Source organism: Alligator mississippiensis, chromosome 15 (genome assembly GCF_030867095.1).
Source record: "Alligator mississippiensis isolate rAllMis1 chromosome 15, rAllMis1, whole genome shotgun sequence".
In the NCBI taxonomy this organism is placed as follows: domain Eukaryota; kingdom Metazoa; phylum Chordata; order Crocodylia; family Alligatoridae; genus Alligator; species Alligator mississippiensis.
Genome location: NC_081838.1, coordinates 17,705,578 through 17,726,547, shown reverse-complemented (window position 1 = coordinate 17,726,547; position 20,970 = coordinate 17,705,578). Strand labels below are relative to the sequence as shown.

General features: G+C 49.3%; 1 protein-coding gene across 2 annotated transcripts in view; it reads right to left on the bottom strand.

Annotated features, from left to right (window-relative positions):
• The window catches only part of RNF115 (ring finger protein 115), a 31,898-nt gene that overhangs the window by 4,711 nt on the left and 6,217 nt on the right, over positions 1-20,970 (bottom strand). The window contains exons 2-7 of one of the 2 annotated variants that reach the window (XM_059718043.1): positions 10,683-10,741; positions 6,798-6,855; positions 4,053-4,250; positions 2,282-2,493; positions 1,779-1,850; positions 1,517-1,589 (exon numbers count right to left, since the gene is read on the bottom strand). In XM_059718043.1, the coding sequence (XP_059574026.1) occupies positions 1,517-1,589; positions 1,779-1,850; positions 2,282-2,493; positions 4,053-4,250; positions 6,798-6,855; positions 10,683-10,741 (672 nt within the window). The remainder of the gene's footprint in view (positions 1-1,516; positions 1,590-1,778; positions 1,851-2,281; positions 2,494-4,052; positions 4,251-6,797; positions 6,856-10,682; positions 10,742-20,970) is intronic. The other variant, XM_006266455.4, reaches the window with a different exon arrangement.

Here is a 20,970-nt window from a genome sequence, read left to right as displayed (position 1 = left end):
TTTTCCTGTAGCCAAGACAAAAGTAAAAGCTGAGAGCTGGCACTCTCCGAGGGGAGCCTGGAGGTCTGTCAAGGTTGACAACCGTGGCCCTAACAACCCATCTTGAAAGGCGGGGGTGTTCACAAGCAGTAGGACAGCGGAAGGGATGGGTTGAGAGGTCGGTATTGGGAGGACAACTTGACCCAGACCCGGCAGCAAGAGGGTAGTGATGTCAGGCATGAAACAGCTGCGACTCGCTCTGCTCTAGAAGAGACAGCTGCCCTCAGCTCCACGCGTGCCATGTGGCATGTGGGCTTGGGCTCTGCTAAGGAAGCTGTGATGGGGGAGAGCCAGATGCCTCTGCTTTGCAAAGCTGTGGGCTCGTAATGACTGACAGATGCCCAGGAGGTGCCTGCACAACGGCAGCTCCATTAGCTCCCGGACGGTGACTCAGTCATAGCTCCACACCAAAACAGGAAGGGCTCCACCCTGCAGATCTGCCTCTGCCCACAAGCAGACACCTCCGTTTGCCTATTATCCAGGGAGGGGGTGTGTGACAGGGACAGGAAGTGATGCACAGACCCAGAAGGGCAGGGGGGAACAGGAGACACCTGTTCCCTCCCCACAACCAACTGCTAATTATTTGGAGGACTTGCAATTAAGCCTCAAAAATCAGAGCCTTGAGACCTGAGTGAGGAAACTGAGGCACAGGAAGAAGGCACCTGAATCCTGTCACAAGAGAAGTCAGTGGCAGAGCCGGGAGCCCCTGCTGCCCCTACCCATCTCCAGTGCTAAGAATGAGCCCACCCCTTCTTACTGAGATCAAACAAATCGTAACCACCACTTCCCCTTCCTCAAACGTGGAATGCTTTAGATAATTAAAAAGAGTGTCACCAGCCTGCCATACACAGGAGTCCCCAGTGCCGAGGCATTTGGGGTGATAACTCAGGTGAATCGGAGCAAACACCGATACCACTGACTGCTCACAGTACCAGACTAGGTGCCTTCACGCTGGGGCCCTCGAGGCAGTTTGCTGGTACGGCAGCTTGGATCAGCTGCTCTCCAAAAATCATTAGCCACCAAAGAAAGGAGTCAAGGGCAGGGGTAAGGAAACAAAAGGGGCAAAAAGGGCTTGTTCTGTTCAGCCAATAAAAAAAGGCAGATTAAGAGGGGATCTGAGTCCCGGGCACAAGTGCCTTTGCGAGAAGAAGGGAACAAAAACTCCCCAGCTCTGTTCAGCTGGTGGTGAAGAGCACACAGCAAACACCCGATTTAAATGAGAACTTTAAGGCCCTCAGGATAACGAGCCAGTAGGATGAGGTGCACAGTGGATTTCTCATCTTTAAACCGAGTCTGGGCATGATCCGAAGACATGGTTTGGTGCAGCATGTCATGAGGATCAATGCAGGAGCAAGGGGATGCCACTTGGTGTGTCAACGCTGAAAGCTGAACCAAAGAATCTAAAAGCCATCGGGGCAGAAGGAAAAAGTAACCAAGAGGCACAGACCTGAGTCTGAGCTCCCGCCACGTGCCCTACCTGAGTGACAATGGCATCAAGGCCACTCTGTCCCCAGGCGTAGTCCCCGGGATTGGAGTGCAGCATTCCACTCCTGCAGGTGAGAGCAGAGAGTTAGGGAAGCAACGTTACCAGCCGCAGCCCCACACAGGACCCCGAGGTGCTAGAACTCGTCTGGACACAGATATCCGCTTCGGAACCGGCCCATGGCAGAGCGGTGCCCAGCGCACATGTGTGGTAACGCCACCGCTCGTTTACAAGCAAGACGGTGACAGCTACTCACCAGGAAAAGGGGTGCTGCGAGCCAGGAATTGCCGAGTTGGCAAAAAACCCCGCAAAGATCTGCTGGATTATTCTGTAAAGGAGGGGAGGGGAGTTGAGCAAACAGGCAAGAACAAGCAATGACATTGGGGCCCCTGAGGACAAACCGGCGCCTGGCGACTCCTAAGAAATCAAGCAGTGGGCGCCCCCATCCAAGAGTTCATGGCACAGCTCCCCTCCGAGTTGAGGGCAACGCAGATCTATGGTGTGAGGGGAGGAGGCTTTCAGGACATCAGCTCGTGTCCCTGCAGTGAGAGCAGGCCTGGGTGGGGGGCAGAGGGAGACTGGAGGAGTGAAAAATAATCAGTGCATGAGAGGAGGATTTCTGTGCCAACTAGGCTCTCTGGTCTACAACCCTAGGAGAACATCTCCCACGTGGGGGTGAGATACGACAGGCAGGACTGGGGGGCAAGGCTGGATAACCACGTGGACCCAATCCCGTTGTGGACCAGCTTCCGCACTCACCCCTCGATCGCAGGAGACCTGTCTGGCCGTGAGCTGCCCCGGGACCGGTACCTCCGTGTCATGGGCAGTCGAGGTGGTCTGCTGGGTCCCCAGAGGTCGGCGTGGGCTTGGTGGCCCCTTTCGTTGTCTCGGCTGTCTTGATCCAGTGAGCTGCTGCTCAGAAACGGTCTGAAGTCGGAAAAGAACATCGTGGGGTCCAAGTGGTCCCAAAGCTGCGGGGCAGACACATGCGTGCGAGTTGTTAGACCAGGTGTGGCACAGGCAAGGCAGGATGCCCACACCCCCCCACCCACCATCCACCCCCACCCTCTGCTCTGGAGGGGCCAGAGGGAGGATGAGTCTGGCTTCTGGACCAAAAGGTAGAAGGTCTCTGCGCTGGGTGCTTGTGTGTCAGGAGCGTATTTGGGCGACACAGAAGCTCTGAGCCAGGTCAGGGGCTCTACAGGCTCAAAGCAAAAGCCACACTGCCAAGAAAAGCTCACAACAAAGGTAGGTCAAGCAGGGGATCAACTTGCCCCAGGTCAGTGGCACAGCTGGGCACAGAACAGGCCTCTGGGGACCCCCACCACTGCCATGAACTTGCTCTAGCCCATGCTGAGAGGAAGCCAGCTGGAGCAAGCAGCATCTGGAAGCTAGGGATATCCTTCCCATCAGCATTTTGCAAGGATCTGTGCAATGCAGGGAAGGACTCCATCAGTGCTAGCTAGCGGGGGCTGCAGCCTGGCCCTGGGAGCTGCTCCTGATACTGGCAGAGAAACCACCACTACGCGTCATGTAGAGGAGAACAGCTGGGCAGCTGCCCTGAGAACCTGGGGGTACCAGTCGTTGCCTTTTGGAGTAACTTCCTAAAGCCTTCAAAACAGAGCCAGCTGGGGGGAAGGGATTTGGGGGGGGGGGGGGGGGGGTCCATCCCAAGATGCACAATTTTGATGGTTTGCCATACATTTCCCAGGAGTCATGGCAACCGGCTTAATTTAGCCCAAACCAATCAGAAGTACCACCCCCAGCTAGACCAAGCAGCTGACTTTTTCCTGGCAGTTGTGTGCAGATATTCAGTACGGCACGTGTTTTATTAACGCAAAGAGTCTCCATCCTAAGCAGCCCGGGGGCTGCACTGTCAGGCTCTGGTGCAGTAGGAACGGCCTCCTGAGTTCTAGACCTGACCCCTTTGGCAAATTTCCTTCTTGCTGCCTCAGTTTCCCCCACCTGAAGATGGGAAACAGAAACTTTGAGACCCAGAGAAGTGGAGAATGATGTTGAGGAAACCACCCTATCCCCAAAGAAGAAAGGAAGGAGTTGCTGAAAGAGAGACGATAGAGTGGCTAAGAGAAGGCCTGTCCACTAGCTTATATCAACTGTAAAATGACCCAGCTCAATACATTTGGGGGGGGGGGGGAGAGAGTGACATTTTGCCATCAAAGTCAGTCCCATATCCAGCTGGCTCCGGAAGTCAGGTTGTGATCATGCCCAGCTTGGCAAAGTATTAACACAGATGAAACTGGTTTAAATCAATAGGCTGGCAGCATTCTCTCATGTTTACAGCTGAAACCCACGGACCACAAGTTAAAAACACCACGGTACCAGAATTTTGTCAGGCCACCTTGGGGAAGTGGCCCCGTCCTCTGTTTTTCCATCTGTAAAATGGACATGACCTCTTCATGGCAAGCAGCTGAGGGAGTGGCTTTCAAACCCTCCAATGAAAGGTTGCCTAGAAGCAGAGGGCAATAAAGAAGCCGTGGTCTAGGAAACAGGCAGCCAAATTGAAACACACCTCAAGCTGCGAGGGCCAATGAGGATTGGCGGCGGTCGGCTGGCATGATCTATTCTGGGATCCATTAACATGAATGAGCCTGGCTTTCTGGCCTTTCGCCAGATCTGGTCCTGCCAGCATGAAACCCGACTGGGATGGGTAAGCTGAGACGTTCAGATCAGAGAGGTCATCTGCATAAGACACACGGGCCTGCGGCTTCTGGGTGAATTGATAAAACGAGGTGGAATAATTGCCAAGGGTCTTGGCCCCCCACACACAGAAAGCACGGGCGACGACACAGAGATGGGTGTAAAACAAAGTCAAGGAACACCCAGGTTTCTCCCAGGTCTCTGGAGACACTATGCAGCCTGAAAGCCCTAGCCTAGCATCTCGCGATGCAAATGCACTCGGCTCTCTCCATCTGGAGAAAACCTCTCTGCAATTAAAAACTGCCCGTGGTTTAAAATAGCTCCACTACCAGCAGCTGATGCTCTGCTACGAGAAGGGCAAGGAAGGTTTTACAATTCAGATTTTATGAAAGACTTCACCACGTGCCACAGAATCAGCCATGCCAGACGTGACACCTCATGTGAGGGCTGCTGGCATTTGCCAGATCCAGGCACATCACTGCAAGACAAGGAGGAACTTTCTGACTCAGAGGGGTCAAGCATTGGAACAGGAACCTAGCGAGGTGGTGGAGTCTCCATGCATCCCTGGGGATGTTCAAGAGCAGGTTGGACAAGACATGGTGGAGTCAGAGCTCATCTTGCCTTGCACAGGGGACTGGACTAGATACAACTTCATGAGGTCCCTCTAGCTCAACTTCCCTATGGTCCCATAAGAGTGACATTGGCTACTGGAAATAGCCAGGAGCTCAGATGCATTGCAAGCATTGGGTAACTACAGAACAGAGGGGAAAACAGGGTAACATTTACTATTCACTGCCAGAGTGACCCCTGAGCAGAAGATTTTGCTAGAGAACAGTTTCTGTTGCTTTGCCGAGAGCAAAGCCTTGCTCATTATTAATGCTAGGAATCTAAATGTACATCCTGCCTTCCACCTTGACATACTCTGGCGTTGACTGGGCTCTGCCAGTGCCCTTGCTGGGACTTCAAGCTGGAGTTTCCTGGCTAGAGGGTCTTGCTCCTCCACTCAGGATCAGGCTGATCACATTTGGGGTCAGGAAGGAATTTTACCCTGTGGTCAGACTGGTGTGGATGGGACAGGATAGGGGTTGCCTTCCTCCGTAGCAGGGAGTGTGACCTCTGCCTGGGATCTCAAGTGTATATTAGCAACCTTTTACAGAAGCAGGATGTTGGCTGCTGCCGTCCCCCTGCTTTACCCGTGGCAGGTTTGGGTATTATATCTTTGTTGTGGCAAGGCTGACAGTCTTACATAGCTTTGATTATGGGTTGTATAGGATGGTTTGGACAGGGCTGATCCTGCCTCCGGTCTAGATGTGACCTTTGCAGGTCCCTTCCAGCCCTGCTTCTCTCTGATTCTTTGTAAACCACCCCCAAAAAGGAGCAGAATTGCTCCACTCTGCTGCTGTAATGCAGATGACTCTGGGGTAGCACTGCCATTTGGCAGCCTTGCAGCAACAGTTTGCTTAAAAAAAATATACTGGACCTGACTGAAACTGTTGGGGGACATTTAAACATAATGACTGTAATGAAAGAAGCCAGGGATTTAACGAGAAGGGTTAGGAAGCCAACACATGGAGCAGGTAAAAGTAGCATGCCATCTTCAATCACCACACTAGTCAGTGAGTAAAGGAAAAATGTTGGAGAGAGGGAGGTAATAGATCCATGAGGCAGGAAAAAAGCTGCTGAAAGAGGTTACAGCATTCATCCTTTGAGAAGAGAAAGGGGGCCATCTTTAAAATCAAGTCCCTTCCCTAGTTATAGCAGCAGTTTAAAACCGAGGGGTGCCAGACTAATGCCAGCCCCAGCCTGCATTGCAACCTGATGATCCACACATTCATCCGCATGCGGGGGTGACTCAGGAACGGAGATCTTGCCTTAGCTCAGCTCCTGTATTTGTGAAGCTTGAATCAGGCTCCTGGCTGGCTGACAGGGGTTTTTTCTAACACCAAACTACAAGGACTCTACTAGTACCATCGCTTTAAGAACCATGTGCTACAAGCTTATTTTAGCCAGTGTCTGCTGGGGTTAAATCCTCTCCTGCTTGGACCAAATTACAAACACCAACATCAAGACAAAGGGATCAGCCTGACAACACCCTCACACACGTACTTTTCACCACTTCCCAGGACCTAAGTTTTTGGAAAATACTGGACAATCACTGTACAAGCTGCCTCTGGCTTGATGCACCAGGACAGGCCCATTTCCGGATCCCATCATGGCTGGGAAGGAAGGAATTACTGGAGAAACACTCCAGATTGCTCCCTTCAGGCCCCTAGCATCTGCTGGTCCTGTCGCCTTGCCTTGTTACATGCTGCCACGCTTTCCCTTGCCATGCTCTGGGCCTGGGAACAGATCAGTTATTCCATCCAACCCCTTTCAAAGCTTCCTCAAGATGTTCCCGAAGCTGCCTAAAGGCTGTGAGTGAATTCATCCACTGGTTCATATCCACTGAGCTCAGCCTGTGGCCGTGTCCCAGATGAGAGTGTCTTGTGGGCAGAAGCCCCACCTGATTTTGCAAAGGGTTAAAAGCACACTGTTGGGAGGCAGCTCCCAGGCCCAGCTCAGGTTTAAAGGCATCACTTTAAGTCAATATTAAAAAAACAAAAAATCCTTCACTCACCTCTTGAAACTGCGTGGACGGACTGTCGTCTATCCCACTGCCACTACCATCTAGGAAACTGGGGAAAGAGAGAGAGAGAGAATGAGAATGAGAGCAGGGAAGGGCTCCCAGAAATAAAGCTCCCCCTGCCAGGGGATTAAATATAGGCAGTGGCTCATGTGAGCAAGACGCTCAATAAGGAGCAAGGCAAGTCCCTTGTGGGGTAGGAGCCAGGAAGGCTGAGCAAATGCAGGGCATGAGGTACTTTGTGGAAGGAATTCAGCTATATATAAAGGCTGGAGTCAGAGCAGCGGGGCAGGCAGGTAGAGCTGACGAGCGTGCTGGAAGAATGCGGTGAGCGCGCCTCTCAGGCACGGAGGTTCTCCTTGCATGGAAAGCTATTTGAGCTGCACTCCAAGGCTCCCGTCTGAAGCAGGCAGACGGTTCACGGCACTGCCAGTGAACAAACACCAAGATAAACACTTGCGCCTGGAGCGGCTATATGAGTATCTGGGCTTCACCAGGGCTGTTTGATTTCCTTCAGGGCGCTCTGAGTTGCTTGCTTTACCTTGGGTATTTTGGCCTGTTCTGTAAGATCCACTTGCAAACTGAAACCGAAAGGGTCAGGCGCTCAGCTTGGCGAGGTTTCAAACCCTGTCCTTTAGCTGAGTTTGCTCAGGGAGGGAAGAATTCACCCCCAGCCTGTTCCAAGGCAAATATTTCTAAAAGTGCAGTTAAGCAAAACTGTCAGGGCTAAAAATGCCCTGGAGAGCTCTGGGCATCCACCTCCACAAGAGGGTAATTCGAAGTGGAATGGGTGCCGAGATGAGAGGACTGTGGAGGAGAAAAGATCTAGATCAGCGGGGCCAACCTCTTTGGCAGGTGTGCCCCACACCCTCCCCAAGTACCACCCTGACCCCCTTCCCGATCTGATGCTTGGCTTTCTGCTCCTTGCTCTATATTCCCTGCCCAATCTGCTGCTCCCTGCCAGATCCACTGCTCTGCTCTCTGCCCTATCGGTTACTGTGTCCCCCCCACTCCCTCTCCAATGTTCTGCGTGCCACATGTCCTCAGGTGCCTCCCTGTTTAAAATAACCAACGTCTTAAGCAGCAGTAAAGATGCTTTTGCCTCAAATTCTTTGAAAAGACCTTAGTTTCCCATACAGCGAAACAGGACCAACGGAAATCATAACAGGGAGTAAATGCATTGAGTCCATTTTTCCTCCTCAAAAATCCAGTTCTTAGGTAAATAGCAACTTGTCACTTGACTCCCTGGCTTAGCATTATCGAGTAATTGGATTATTGCTAAAAGAAATTTAAGGGTAATTACATTATTGTTCTTATAATATAGACTTCAAAACTCGGGAGAGTTTCAGGGAATGAGATTTCTTGTCGGACGATCTTTCAAATGCCATTTAACTCTGTTGGAAGTGCTTGGGAAGTGGGTGAAATAAGTCTGCTTGTTTTAACGTAGAACTGTCTCACAAAAGGCATATAAATAAAATGAATTCAATCATGTTACAGCCAGATATAATGTATTCAAAACACTCCTAAGGTCACCTCTGTGTGCTGTTGTGCAATTAGGGAAAGTGATTAGAATATACTTTAAATGACATTTTCCTTTCATATGCACCTACCGTAAAAAAAAAATGTGCCAGCCTAATGATAAGAGAAGGCTGAAAGGCCTTGGCTGATTTGGCCAAGCAAAACAAAGGTGGAATGGAAAGGGGTTAGCACTGCCATCTGCAAACACAGTGGGGGAAATTCCAGGGACGGGGAAAAAAAAAAAAACTTGTTTAAGCAGAAGACAAGAGGCGAATGCAAGCTGGCTGGGAATCATTTTAGGCTGGAACTAAGTGAAGTTGCTAATCACCAGGAGCTCCAGAATAGTCTAAGAGGCTCTTATCCCTGCTGCTCTTTACCGCTTTGGAGATCAAGCTTGATCAGTGCATGAATGGGATCCGATGATGTGGCAGCCTGAAGCGGCTGGTAGCCAGATGCAACATCCCCAGGGTCCTGTGCTAATTGTTGGACCTATCTAGGAAAGGGAGAGTGCAGCAGTCATGCTCTCACTCTCCAATGACATGCGCTGCCCTGGATTCCTGCGCTGTTCGCCGCGGATCGCTCTGACGTTCCCCCAGAGTGGCAAAGGTTTTCACCCCTGGTTCAGGACTGAAGACAGCCAGGGTCAGAGCACAGCACTGCTCACTCCCACTTGTCTATAGGAGGCAAGTTCTGCTTCACTGAGTCAAGGCATTCAAGTTCTGTTCTAGGCTTTGCGCCTGGTACGGCCATGGGACCTTGGACCTTTCCCCTTTTCATGACTCAGTTTCCCCTTTGATAAAACACTGAGATTGGTCTGCCAATCACCACTTATACCCCCAGCAACTTGAACCCTCATGTTGGCAGGGGCAGGGCACCAGTTATGGACTCCAGATTATAGATCAAACATGACTAATAGACTGTATTCAGGCAATTCAATATACCAGTAAATCTCTCTGCATTTCTAAAGCTCCCTGCAACAGGAAACTTCTCCCAAGCAAATGCTGGTTACATGTCCAGCCATAATTATTACTACAAAAGTAGAACGCTAAATAAAGACGCATACCATCTTGAGGCATGCTTCCAAGATTATTCTGAGGGCAGCTGGAAAGTGGCTAGGGACTAGATTTTAAAAATCAAAGTAGCATCTGCACTTCTGAGTCTCAAGCTAGTGAGCGCAATGCCACCCCACCCAGCCATGAATAAGAACCACTCTGAGACACCTATCTTATTCATGGCTTGGTGGAAGCAACAATTAGCCACTCCCTAGATACCGTATTTCTCAAATACAACATGCACCTTCCCCCAAGTCCACTGCTAGAAATGGGGGCATACAATATAATTGAGAAAATATGGTAACAGCAGTAACCATGTTGCCACACAGGGATTTCTAGCTGCTGCCTGCAGACACTCTCATCCTCCCCGCCTACCTTGCAGAGGATTGCAAGGAAGGATCTTTTTATTTGTTCTGTCTGTCAGAAACAGGGTGTGTATTTTATCCAGGGGTGCGTTGTATGCAAGAAAGTATGGTTCTCCAAGCAGACAGGGACACTCCGGTAGAGGTGAGAGGGAGGTAGCATCAGAGGGAGGAAACTCCAGAGTTGCCGATCCCTGTGGCTGGCTCCATGCTTAGCCATGAGAACACCCTCCTCTATCATCTCCCTAAAATGATGCTTAAGCAGCCAGTGACAGTGCAGAACAGGCTGAGCTCGGTGAGCAGAGGGCAAAGAGGGCTCAGGGGCAAGGGAAGAACCAGTATTCAAGGGACTGGGGTTCAAATCCCTTTTCTGCTCCAGATTCATGGGATCTAGGGCAAGTGACCTAAGACTCCCTGACCCTCCATTCTGCACTGGCAAAGTGAAGACAGCAGCACTCCCTGCCTCTCAGAGGTGCTGGGAGGATAAAGGAGCTTCAGGATTACGAGGGGCTCCAGGACTGCAGTGATGAGGACTTTTAAATAACTTAGAGAGAAGAAAATGTGCTTTTAACCTCCAGATTCACAATATAAAACATTTAATTCTCTTCTCAGGGACCTAGCCCCACTGGCTTAAACTACCATACTGCAAAATATACTGGCTAGAGTCTGAATTTACAGCTATTTCCCTGATCCCCTACTAATGATTCTGGGGTTGGGGTGGGGGGAAATGGCTAATACAACTTATTTTAACTCTGAGAATACCAGTGTTGGTAATAATCATTGTTGCTCTCAGTCTGTATAAATGCCTCCTGGTTGCCTTGGACACTTGTTATCTATTATTTTCTGAATCGTGCTCAGATGCCTGGCAACAGACAGCTTAGAAAAGTTTGCTGATATGTGCAAAAATCTGACAGGACCTCTGGTGCATTCACGCACGTGTACAGTACCTGGAATCTTCTGTCACTTCTTCAATGAAGCCTGATTCACATCTGGGGCAAGTGTACTCCTGGAAAGAGAAAAGAAAGAAAACTGTCTTTAGCGACAGAACATTGCTTCCATCTGAAACTGCCGGTGCAATGAGAAAAAACCATTCTGACACAGATTCCACATCCGTGTTTCCCCCGTTATAAAAAAAATACTGAAATTTCTTGCAAACAACATACCTTTCTCCTCCAAAAAACAGCTGAAAACGGAAGTATGCATTATATGTAAGGGTACAGGTTGTAGCCGTGTTGGTCTAAGGACATAGGCAGACAAGGTTCTTTGGGTAAATCCAATATCTTTTATTAGACCAACTCAAATAGTTGGAAAAATTCTTCTTAGCAAGCTTTCAGGCACAAGAACCCTGCTTGTGCCCAAAAGTTTGTAAAGAAGAATTTTTCCAACTATTTGAGTTGGTCTACAAAAAGATATCAGATTTACCCAAAGAAACTTGTCTGCCATTATATGCAAGGAAACTGGTAACAGCATTTTCTGCCACTGACCAAGGAAAAGCAAAAGTAAAGTCTGTAGCCGATCCACAGAGGCAGAACAGACTTCCCAGCTGCTGCCACTCAATTACTTATTACAAGTAAAGATCATTTTTCCTTTGTTCTGCCTTTCAAAAACAAAGTGTGCATCTTTTTCCTGGGCACATGGTATACAGGAAAACAGTGTAAACCATTGGCACTTCCAAAATTGCTTTTACCAAAGGATCTCAAAGCATTTGGGAGGGGACAGGTAGGCATTTCTGCTTTACAACCAAGGCTCAGAGAGGTGCCTTACCCAGGTCACACAAAGGCAGCAACAGGCACAGAAGGCAGCCCTTTACACTTCCTGACTCCTAGGCCATCTTTTCTAACCAGCCGTACAAACAGCTCATGGCTAGAAAAGAAGGGGCCTGGATAAAACCTGCAGTTCAAGAGATCTGCTCCGGTACCACTAACCCCTGCATGTTACTACAACAGGAAGAATGAGATTGCTTTGGATTCATTCAGAAAACAAAATGACATTGAAGTGATGGCAGTGTCGAGACTGTACAACACTTGGATCTAAGCAGCAAACCCGTCTAGATAACTCCGTTTAAGAGACGAGCCAGGGTTATTTAGTTTGAAGAAGACAAGACCGGGGAATTTGATAAAAGTCTTCAAATCCTTGAAGGATGACGACACAGAGGATGCAGATGGGATTTTCACTGTGGCCACAAGCGACAAGGAGCAATGGCCTCAAGCTGCAGCAGGGGAAAAAAAGTTAGGCCGGAGATGAGGAGGAACTTTCTGACCATGACAGTGGTCAAGCATTGCAAGGGCACCTAGAGAGGTGGTGAAGTCTCTATCCCTGGGGCTGTCCAAGAGCAGGTTGGAAAGACACGTGGCTGGGATGGTTGAGTTGGTGCTAACCCTGCTCTGACCAGGGGACAGGACCAGATGACTTTGGAAGGTCTCTTCCAGCTAAACTTTTCTAGGATCCTAAATGCCATTTCCAAGCCTCCACTAGAAGCCCTGGCACCTTACTGATAACAGCCATTAAGAAGAGCTGCTAACTGGACAGCTCCAGCGACGATGAGAACCCCACTCCAATTAAACAGAAACCAGAAGAGATGGGAGTCTATTTGAAATGCAGCTTTGAAAAGCATCTTTGGAAAAAGGAGACAATGAGAATGAGCTGGAAGCTGCTTGGGCCTGGTTTTCTGCTCGCTCACCTCACTGCACTGTCTCTTGGCAAATCCCAATCATTCAAGCTCCCGGACTGGGGGTCAGATACCGACTTGGCTACAGCAATTCGTGCATGTGCGACTGGGAAGCGAAAGCATCTCTCCCCTTTGGTCTGCAGTCAATCAGCACAGCTGCACTAAAGTATGTGGCGATGTAGACCCAAGCTTCCACAGCTGGACAGATGTTAGGAAGCAGAAACAAGTTGTCAGGACAAGCAATGGGATTTCTCAAATATTAGAGCGAAACTCAACACAGCGAAGCCCTCCCTCTCTGTCTCACAACCTTCACCAAATAGTCTCATCCTCAAATAGCAATACATCAGGCTAAACACAGCTGGAAATGCTCATCTGTAGTTTTAGTTTTGCTCTGCTTGGGTTGACGGACAGAGAGGGGAGGTGGGTGGGTGATGAAGAAAACATGGTTTCTCAGGACAGGGATGGGAAGGTCTAGAACAACGTAATAAAGAAAAAACTATACTCCAAACACAGAGCTCTTGGCCAGCACAAACAGAGCCGGCTCTTCAAAGTACTGCCCTATAAAAATCAGGCTGAGTTGATCGACGATGGCTTCCCACGATACCATGATGTTGCCTTTGGATACTCTCATGCTGGTGAACATGAACCAAAGGTGTGAGCCTAGGCTCTGAAAACTGCTCCATGCAGACACAGCCCAGTACACCCACAGCAAACCATTAGCTTCCACCAGGGCCTCGAGGTCCTGAGCACAAAACAGCTGGTGAGATGTTCCCTACTGTATCGATCTGTTTTACTGACAAGCATTAGAACAGGGATTTCATTTCAGCAATCAAAGAGTGCTCAATGTTTGCAAAACAAGCAAGAGCGACAGGCCAGGAACTTCCTCCCACTTCTTTAGAAGAGAGTTTTGGTTTCCTGGTTTCAACCTCCCCGCTAAAATGACCAACAAGGGATTGGATTTGCAAAAAAACCTGGATGCCTATAGCAGGCTGATGGAAGCTAGACATCAAACACCCTGTGAAAAGACAAGCCTTGTACTCATTGCATTCAAGCTTTCCCCACCTGGGCCAGGCCCCAAACTTCATGTGTTTCTGTATTTTAAAGCTCCTTTAAAATCGTGGCAGATTTAAGCTTTTAAAAAACCTGGGCTGCCTTCAGAGCAGTTGTTCTCAACCTTTTTTAGACTCAAGACCCCCTCATTAAACTCAAGGTACCCCTTGGAAAATGCCGGGTTTTTGCTGGTTACAGAAAAATACTATAGCAATTCTTCCGTTGCAAAGAACTTGCAGCCCACAACCAGGAAGGACGGGTTTACTACTGTGGATTCTTTTGTGAAATCTCTGGGTTTATCTTGTGATTCATTTCTGTACGTCTAACACAGGCACCCTTGAAAGGATCTCAAGGCACTCGAGGGTGCTGCAGCACCCTGGCTGAGAACAACTCTTCCAGCTGTTGCCAAGTTGAGAAAAAACTTAGCACATCTTGGATGTTTCAAGTCAAGTCAGTCCCGAGGCCACTGCGAGTGTTGCAGCACCTTAGATGTTTAGCCTAAGGAAAAAAAACAGGTACTGAACTCATAAAACAGCCTAAGCTAGTGCGTCTCTCTTGAATGAAAGCAGGTAAATGCTGAGCTGTGAACTCAGCCATTCTGGGATCTGCCTCGACACTTGGTTTCTATGGGATTTCTTTCCACGCCGCTGCAAAACTAGAGACGGCAGGCATGTTTGAAATCCCCTTCCCCTATCACTTGTTAAAAGAAGCCTTTCCTTCTAATTTCTGGAGTCCTTGTTCTGCCCCTGCATTGTAAATCGCCTTGGTGTGGGGCCAAATACCAAAACCCCCAGCAGGTGCTGACGACTGTCCTGGCCCCGTTCCTCCCGGGACGAAGAAGGATTTAAGACACAACATTCCCAGCTCCGGAGAGCAGTCTCAGGCCCCGAGCTCGGCAGATCCCGGCCAGCCATATTCTTGAGCTCTGCGCGTGTCCAGGTAGATAGGAACCGGCCTGGGCGGGGGCGGGAAACGATCAAGTTACCCCTCATCTCTTGCCTTGTGGCCCTGGCTTATCCATGGCAACGGCTGAAATCTATTCTAAGAAACAGCTAACAATTTCCCCCTTGTTTCATAGCTGCTGGTTGCCAGTCATGGGCACGCTGGCAAAAAATGAAATGTTTAGGACAATTTGGTGCGTTCCTGCTGGAGGCCGGAGCACCGCGTGGAAGGAATTCCTGCAGCGATTAATGAAGTTACAGCCTAGCGCTAGTGCGGCCTCGTGCCCAGCTCCTGGGAAGATCTTAAACAATCCAACAGGAACTGTTACCAAGTACAAACGAAGCAGCTTTTTGGACGTCAAGAGTCCTGATAACCAGACACGGGGCCTGATGAGGAGCACAGATGAGATACAGAGGAGTACATGGGACAGAGGCATCTTCTCCGTTCCCCGTAGCAATGCGCCACCGGCTTCTCCTTTGAATGTCTCGCATCTGTTGGTGCCCAGAAAACGATCTAATTCCAGGAGTAATGTTACTACAGCTACGGAGGAGACGACAAAATATCTCCCGGCCTGGCCACGTGATGCCTTTAGAGATGCAGACGCAAAATCTGCACTAGCCTTTTTGCTCTCACATTACCCACTGGTCTGCAGATCCCACATCACCTTTGCCTCTTAGTCACCACAACCACCTTGCCTGCTTTTTTGAGTTTGTATCTCCCCACCAGTGGCTTACTTTGCCATGTTCTGCACGGATGTGTTAATTAGAAGCACTTATGATTTGCGTTCCCTCTCAGCCGCGCCGCTCGAGCCCCGTTTAGGCAGCTAACTCAATGCTATGGCTTTCAATAGAGCTCAGCACGGAGAAGAATGGGAGCTGATGGCTGATGAGCTCTTGTAAAAAAATCTAGCTGCGGTTTCCAGCTGGAAGGCCGCAGACCGCATCCGAATGAAGAAATCTGCATTGCTCGTTGCACGGTAGGGCTGGATACTGGAGTTTAATGCCAAGGCGAACAGCCTGACCATGCTTCCACGTGGGTGGGAGCAAATCAGAGGATGTGGCCGGTCCAGAAGTACCTGAAAGCAGCAGCATGTTCTTTACTGATGCAAAGGGTAGAACAGCCTGAGAGAATTGAACAGAGTTTTTCCTCCGAGCCCCAATCCTTCTGGCCTGCCCTGAAAGTTAAGGTCACTCAGGGGCCTGGGGGATGGTGAGTGACTCGTACCTAAGGCTATTTGAGCTGGGGGGCAGGATACGGCTCCATCCTCCTCTATAACATCTGCAGTGTACAACCCTTCTCATTTTTTTATGCAGGTTAGGCTCAAATGACGACAACCCTGCTTCTCCCCCATAAAAAACGGATGTCTCCTGCTCAAGACTGATCTCAGCTGATGTCAGGCACCTTTGGGGAAGCAGTATTAGGTCACTTGGGGTATAAGGAACTCTGTAGGTACAGCTGGCATGCATCTCAACTCACTGTCCTACTGCATAGGATCACACTGATCCAATACCAACAGCACTCCACAGTGTATCTAGGGTTGGCGGGGGGGAACAGGACACCGAGGACAGCTGCCAGGGAACCCACAGCACAGCCGCCAATGTATGAGCAGAGGCAGTAGTATCAGTTGCCTTCAGTGTACAGAGAACCAGGACAGATAAGACATCCTTGCCAGGGCAGATACAGCCCCCCTGTACTCAATGAGCTGGCTACACCTCTGCACAGAGAGCTTGGAAAGGCGCAAGCCCCCCCGCAACACAGCCCACGTGTGCACAGCCCAGCCTCGACTATTTTATTTCAGTGAGTTTATACCGCAATTAACCATAATTTTGATTTTTCGATGAATCAGGGGGCCCCAAAAAATAGTGGGCCGGCCCTGGTCAGAGAGGGGCTCTTGGCATCCAACCTCCAACTCCCCCGTTGTAACTGAAGTCTGTTAGGAGCAGGGAGCGTGACTGGGAGGACAGCTGTGTGTACTCTGAAGAACATGAAATTTTATGCACAGACTGTCACCCAACCGACAAAGCGGTAGAGTGAGCAATGGAGGAAAGAGGGAATGAACTAGGGGACTCAAGGGCAAGAAATTCAAACCTATTCCTCTCCCACACACTGAAGCAAGGCTGGAAAGATGCTTCCTTTTCTCAACCAGCGACTGAGACCAAGAGCAGCATAAGATGTTAATTTTAAAAAGGGGGAGTCGTCCCGGCAAGGTATTCTCAGCATGGAGTCCTTGACCCTGCAACACAGCACGTCCTGACCGGGTCAGAGCTCAGTTGTCCTACAGGGAAAGAAAACCTGCTCTTACTTTACAACAGTGGGAAGAGGGGTTTCTAGATAGCCAAAGCACGTTTTCAGGGTGCCTTTTATGCCCACAGACAAAAATCCCATGAAAGACTTTCTCCAAGATGGTCACAGATGTTAGGCCCCCATCTTGACACACCTTGGGTTGGGTTTTTAAGAAGCACTGACCTGCCATGTAAGCCAAGGGGAGCTGTGGCTATTTAGCCCTTCTGCAAACAAAACGCGGAGGCTACTGCATCTCACATTGGAGTCGGGGAAAACTGAGCGCACAAGGGCAGAAAAATGAGGCGCGCACTGGGAAATCCAGCTGCGCACAGAGTAAATGCCAGAGCAAATGCAGCACAGCATTCAGCTCTGCCTCAAATCCTCCGCCTAATTGCATCAGGTTTTTTCTCTGTTAAAACTGCTGCCTTCAAAAGATTTTTCTCAACTTAGCAACAGTCGGTATCATCAGTGCCATTTCCCTGGGCCCGGGGCTCTGACGTAGCGCCGAGTTGATTGTGTGAAGCATCGTTATCAAAGCAAAGAAGCTTTTTCCCAAGAGGGCAGCCCTGGAGATAGGCTTATTGTAAGCCACAGATGCTGAAGCACCCATGGAGCTCCGTTCAGAGGAAACCCTAGGAGAAGGATGAAACATCTTTACTGATGGCAGCATCCTTCCTCTGTGCCTCCCTTCTGCTCTGTGATGGACTTTCCTTTGGCTGAAAGAAACAGCCTGAGGACTTACAGCTATAGAGCCAATGGCCTCGGACATCCCCTCGAGATCCTTGGTTCTCAGGTTACTTAAGGACAGGTGTTTTGCCCAAAAGCATATGCATTAGATACAGAGGATGAGCAGAGATAAAGACGTTAGGTAACAGAGGAGCTCGGAAGTGTATGTGTAATGGCAGAGAGAGTTATGGAAGAGCAAAGAAGGGCTTTATCCCCCTGAGTGTGTGCAGGTGTTTGAGACTCCAGAAAAGCTGGAAAAGGAAGACAAGGTTTTTTGGGTAAATGCGATACCTTTTATTAGATCAACTAAATAGTTGAAAAAAAATTGTTCTTTGCAAGTTTTCAGGCCCAAAAAGGCATTAGACAACTCGGGTTATGAGCCACGGGATACAAAACAGCACATGGTTCAGAGACTGGTCCTGAGTGACCAAAGTCTGCTGTCAATGTGAAGTGAGTTCGTTGGGTCTCAGCCTGGTTCTTCACAGGAGCTGTGAGCACAGAGGAGGCAGGGAGACGAATCCCCACTTCACTGTGACAGCAAGGAGGGTGTTTCATCGCCCCGCTGGTCCAGAGCCACAACTGGGAGAGGAAGGAAGTCAGAGGGCTTCAAACGAGCTGCTCTGAGCCCATCTGCTATAGCAAACCCACCCCACCCATGCACTCCCTGGGAACCCAGCTGGGCTAAAACATCCTTACTACACCAGGCCCAGTGCCAGAAGATTATGTCTTGAGCAACTGGAACAGGATGGCAAGTGCATGTTTCCATGAGACCCACCATTTTGCCTTAAGGACTGACAATGGGAAGTGAGCAAATCAAGACAGTTAAGCTTGGGCTGACGCATGCAAGTTTCTTAGCGGGGTTGTCATTAACCAGAAGGGTAAGACTGCCTCACACACGCACCGAGTCTTCATGCCTCACCAGTGAGGTCACTGCCGGGCTATTATTTCCTTTGCCCTCCTTATCTTCCTGGGTAAGCATCAAGAGACAGTACAAGGCAGGAATCTCGGACAAAGTTTCCCCTTCAGAGGTAATGGTACATCTAGACCCTGCAGTACCAGCCATGGGTCTCTGCTTTGCCACCATCCCTCCTTCTTCCTATGTCAAGCAGGTGCATAAAGCACCAGCCATTCCTTTTCTGGGCTGGTTTCCCTAGTCCTTTATGCTGGACTGGTTTCTCCAGTCCTTTATGCTCTGATGCAACAAGGCACCATCACCCACTGTTCTGTGCCCGAGTCCATCTCTCACTCTGGGTGGGCGAGGTGGCCCATCATCCCACCTGCCTTGGTAGATGAAACATGCCAGCAATTTGCCTTTGAATGCAGCTCTCAGTGGTTATCCTGATACCCCTGCGTTTCTCATGCCCTATAATCCAGGGCTTTGCAGAGCACTTTGCGGGGGGGTCAGATGTCATTAAGAACCAAGCTAGGAAGCAGTACCTGCATTTCACACATCTATTTGCTACTTTGCCATCTGTTTTCCTTGGGTGAAGCTATGGAAGGCCTAGGCAGGCTGTGTATTAATGGATAAGCTGATAGACAAATCCAGTCTAGTGGGTTCTACAACTTTCCTTAGAACTGCTGCAGTGGCCAATTTCTCTGGCTTTATACTCAAGCCCATTTGTAATTCTTTCATGGGTATCTGGAAAGCTGCAGCTGTTTCATTACCTCTTGTACATATTCTGATGTATTCCTTACAGCAACATTCACGTGGACCATGGAAAATGGGTGGGAAGGGACCTCAAGAGGCTGGCTAATCTGTCCTCTTCACCCAAAAAAGAATTGGTTCCATCTGAAATATTCCTTACAGATGATTGTCTCAGCTACAATTGTCAACAGGATCCAGAGCCTAAACTATGGCACTTCCACCTCTCCCCTAAGCTGGCTGGCAGGGCTATTAGCCCCATTTACAAAAGAGGAACCAGAAAGTCAGATGAGGCCTGGACCTGAGCCTGGTCTTTGCAAGTGCTACAGGGCTCCAACCACCAAAGTCCTCATCTTCCTGGTGGTGAGACATGAGACCGACACCGCAAAACCTGGAAGAAAATGGGCGTGCGGAGTTAACCGAACGGCCCGGCCAAATGTTATGACAGGTCATTATGTTTTTTGCTGACTTGACCCCTCTCCTGTTCCAACCGGCTACAGGATCAGTCACCGCATATCTTGAACAGCTATGCATCACTGCTTGACACTGCGCAACCACGGATGGCTCCACCCCAGCCCTTCAGCTGGGGAATGAAATAAGCCCTGTATACAGCTTACTGCATCTACCCTGCATACACCACACACCTGAATAATATACAACCAAGGTTTTACAGGCAGTTAAAAAAAAAAAAAAATTCTTACCTTGCAAAACAGGTAAGTAACTGATCTGGTTTGGGGTCACGTGCTAGGTCGGATCTCACAGGCTGTCTCTGCAGCCACGTCCTGGGTTGGACCCAGCATGCGGAGCTGGGGATTGTATGACAGGTCCGGGGCCACCAACTGCACATATATATGAGAAAAAGAGAGTCCCATGGGTCTGGAAATTGGGGAAGGGGTGGGGAAGGAAGAGTAGTATTGCCACAACTCTGGGAGCCAGTGTTCAGTCCCCCTAGATTGAACCCAGGGGGACCATATACTGGATCCCAGAGTCATGGAAATACTACTCCCCTCACCCCCCCGACAACATTTCCAGACCCATGGGACTCTCTTTTTCTCACATATATCCATATTAGCTGGTGAAAACTGGGGTGTGTATTATAAGCAAGAAAGTATGGTACATCAGCTATGGTTCAAAGGCTTGATCCTGTACTCAGAGGGAATTCTGGGATAAGAATAGCAGTGTCTAGCTGCCATGAGACCCCCCACAAGCCCACACACCTGGTTAACTATAATTGCAGAAACAGAGCTTCTCGCTGTCAAGAAGAACAGGACTTGAGGCCTACGCCAGTAATTGCTCTTAAATACCCCAACCCTGTTCTGTGTCCGGTATCCAGGGTGTAGCCGTATTGGTCTAGAGGCAAAAGGAATCAGAATCTTTTCTCCGATGCCTGACGAAAGCTGCTTGTGCCCGAAAGCTTGCCATTAATTTTTTTGCAAAAATCGAGTTGGTCTAATAAAAAAATATCACCTCTACCATGAAGTCTGATTCCTTCCAACCCTGCTCTGTATTGCAGAGCTGCAGAAAATCTGGCTCACAGTTTATTACCAGAAAGGCTGAATTGCAATCTCCTTGGACAGGCAAGCTTCTTTGGGTAGATGTGATATCTTTTATTAGACCAAATGAGCAATTGGAAAAGAGTTCTTTGCAAGCTTTCAGGCACAAGCACCCTTCTTCAGGCACAGGGAGTCTCTGCTCTTCTGAGATCTCCAAGGAATGAAAGAAGCTAAGAGTGTGATGGGAGGTCAGTGAGAATGTCAATGGGTGGAAATTAGGAAAACAATGGGGACAGAAGTGAAGGGAGGAGGGAAAATAATTCCAAAGGTAAGTAAGGGAGACTGCTGTAGCTGAGTTCTCCAAGGTAGAAAAGAGGCAGTTTGTGAGAAAGTAAATAGCTGGAAATTAGGAAGACAAAGGGTAGAAAAGG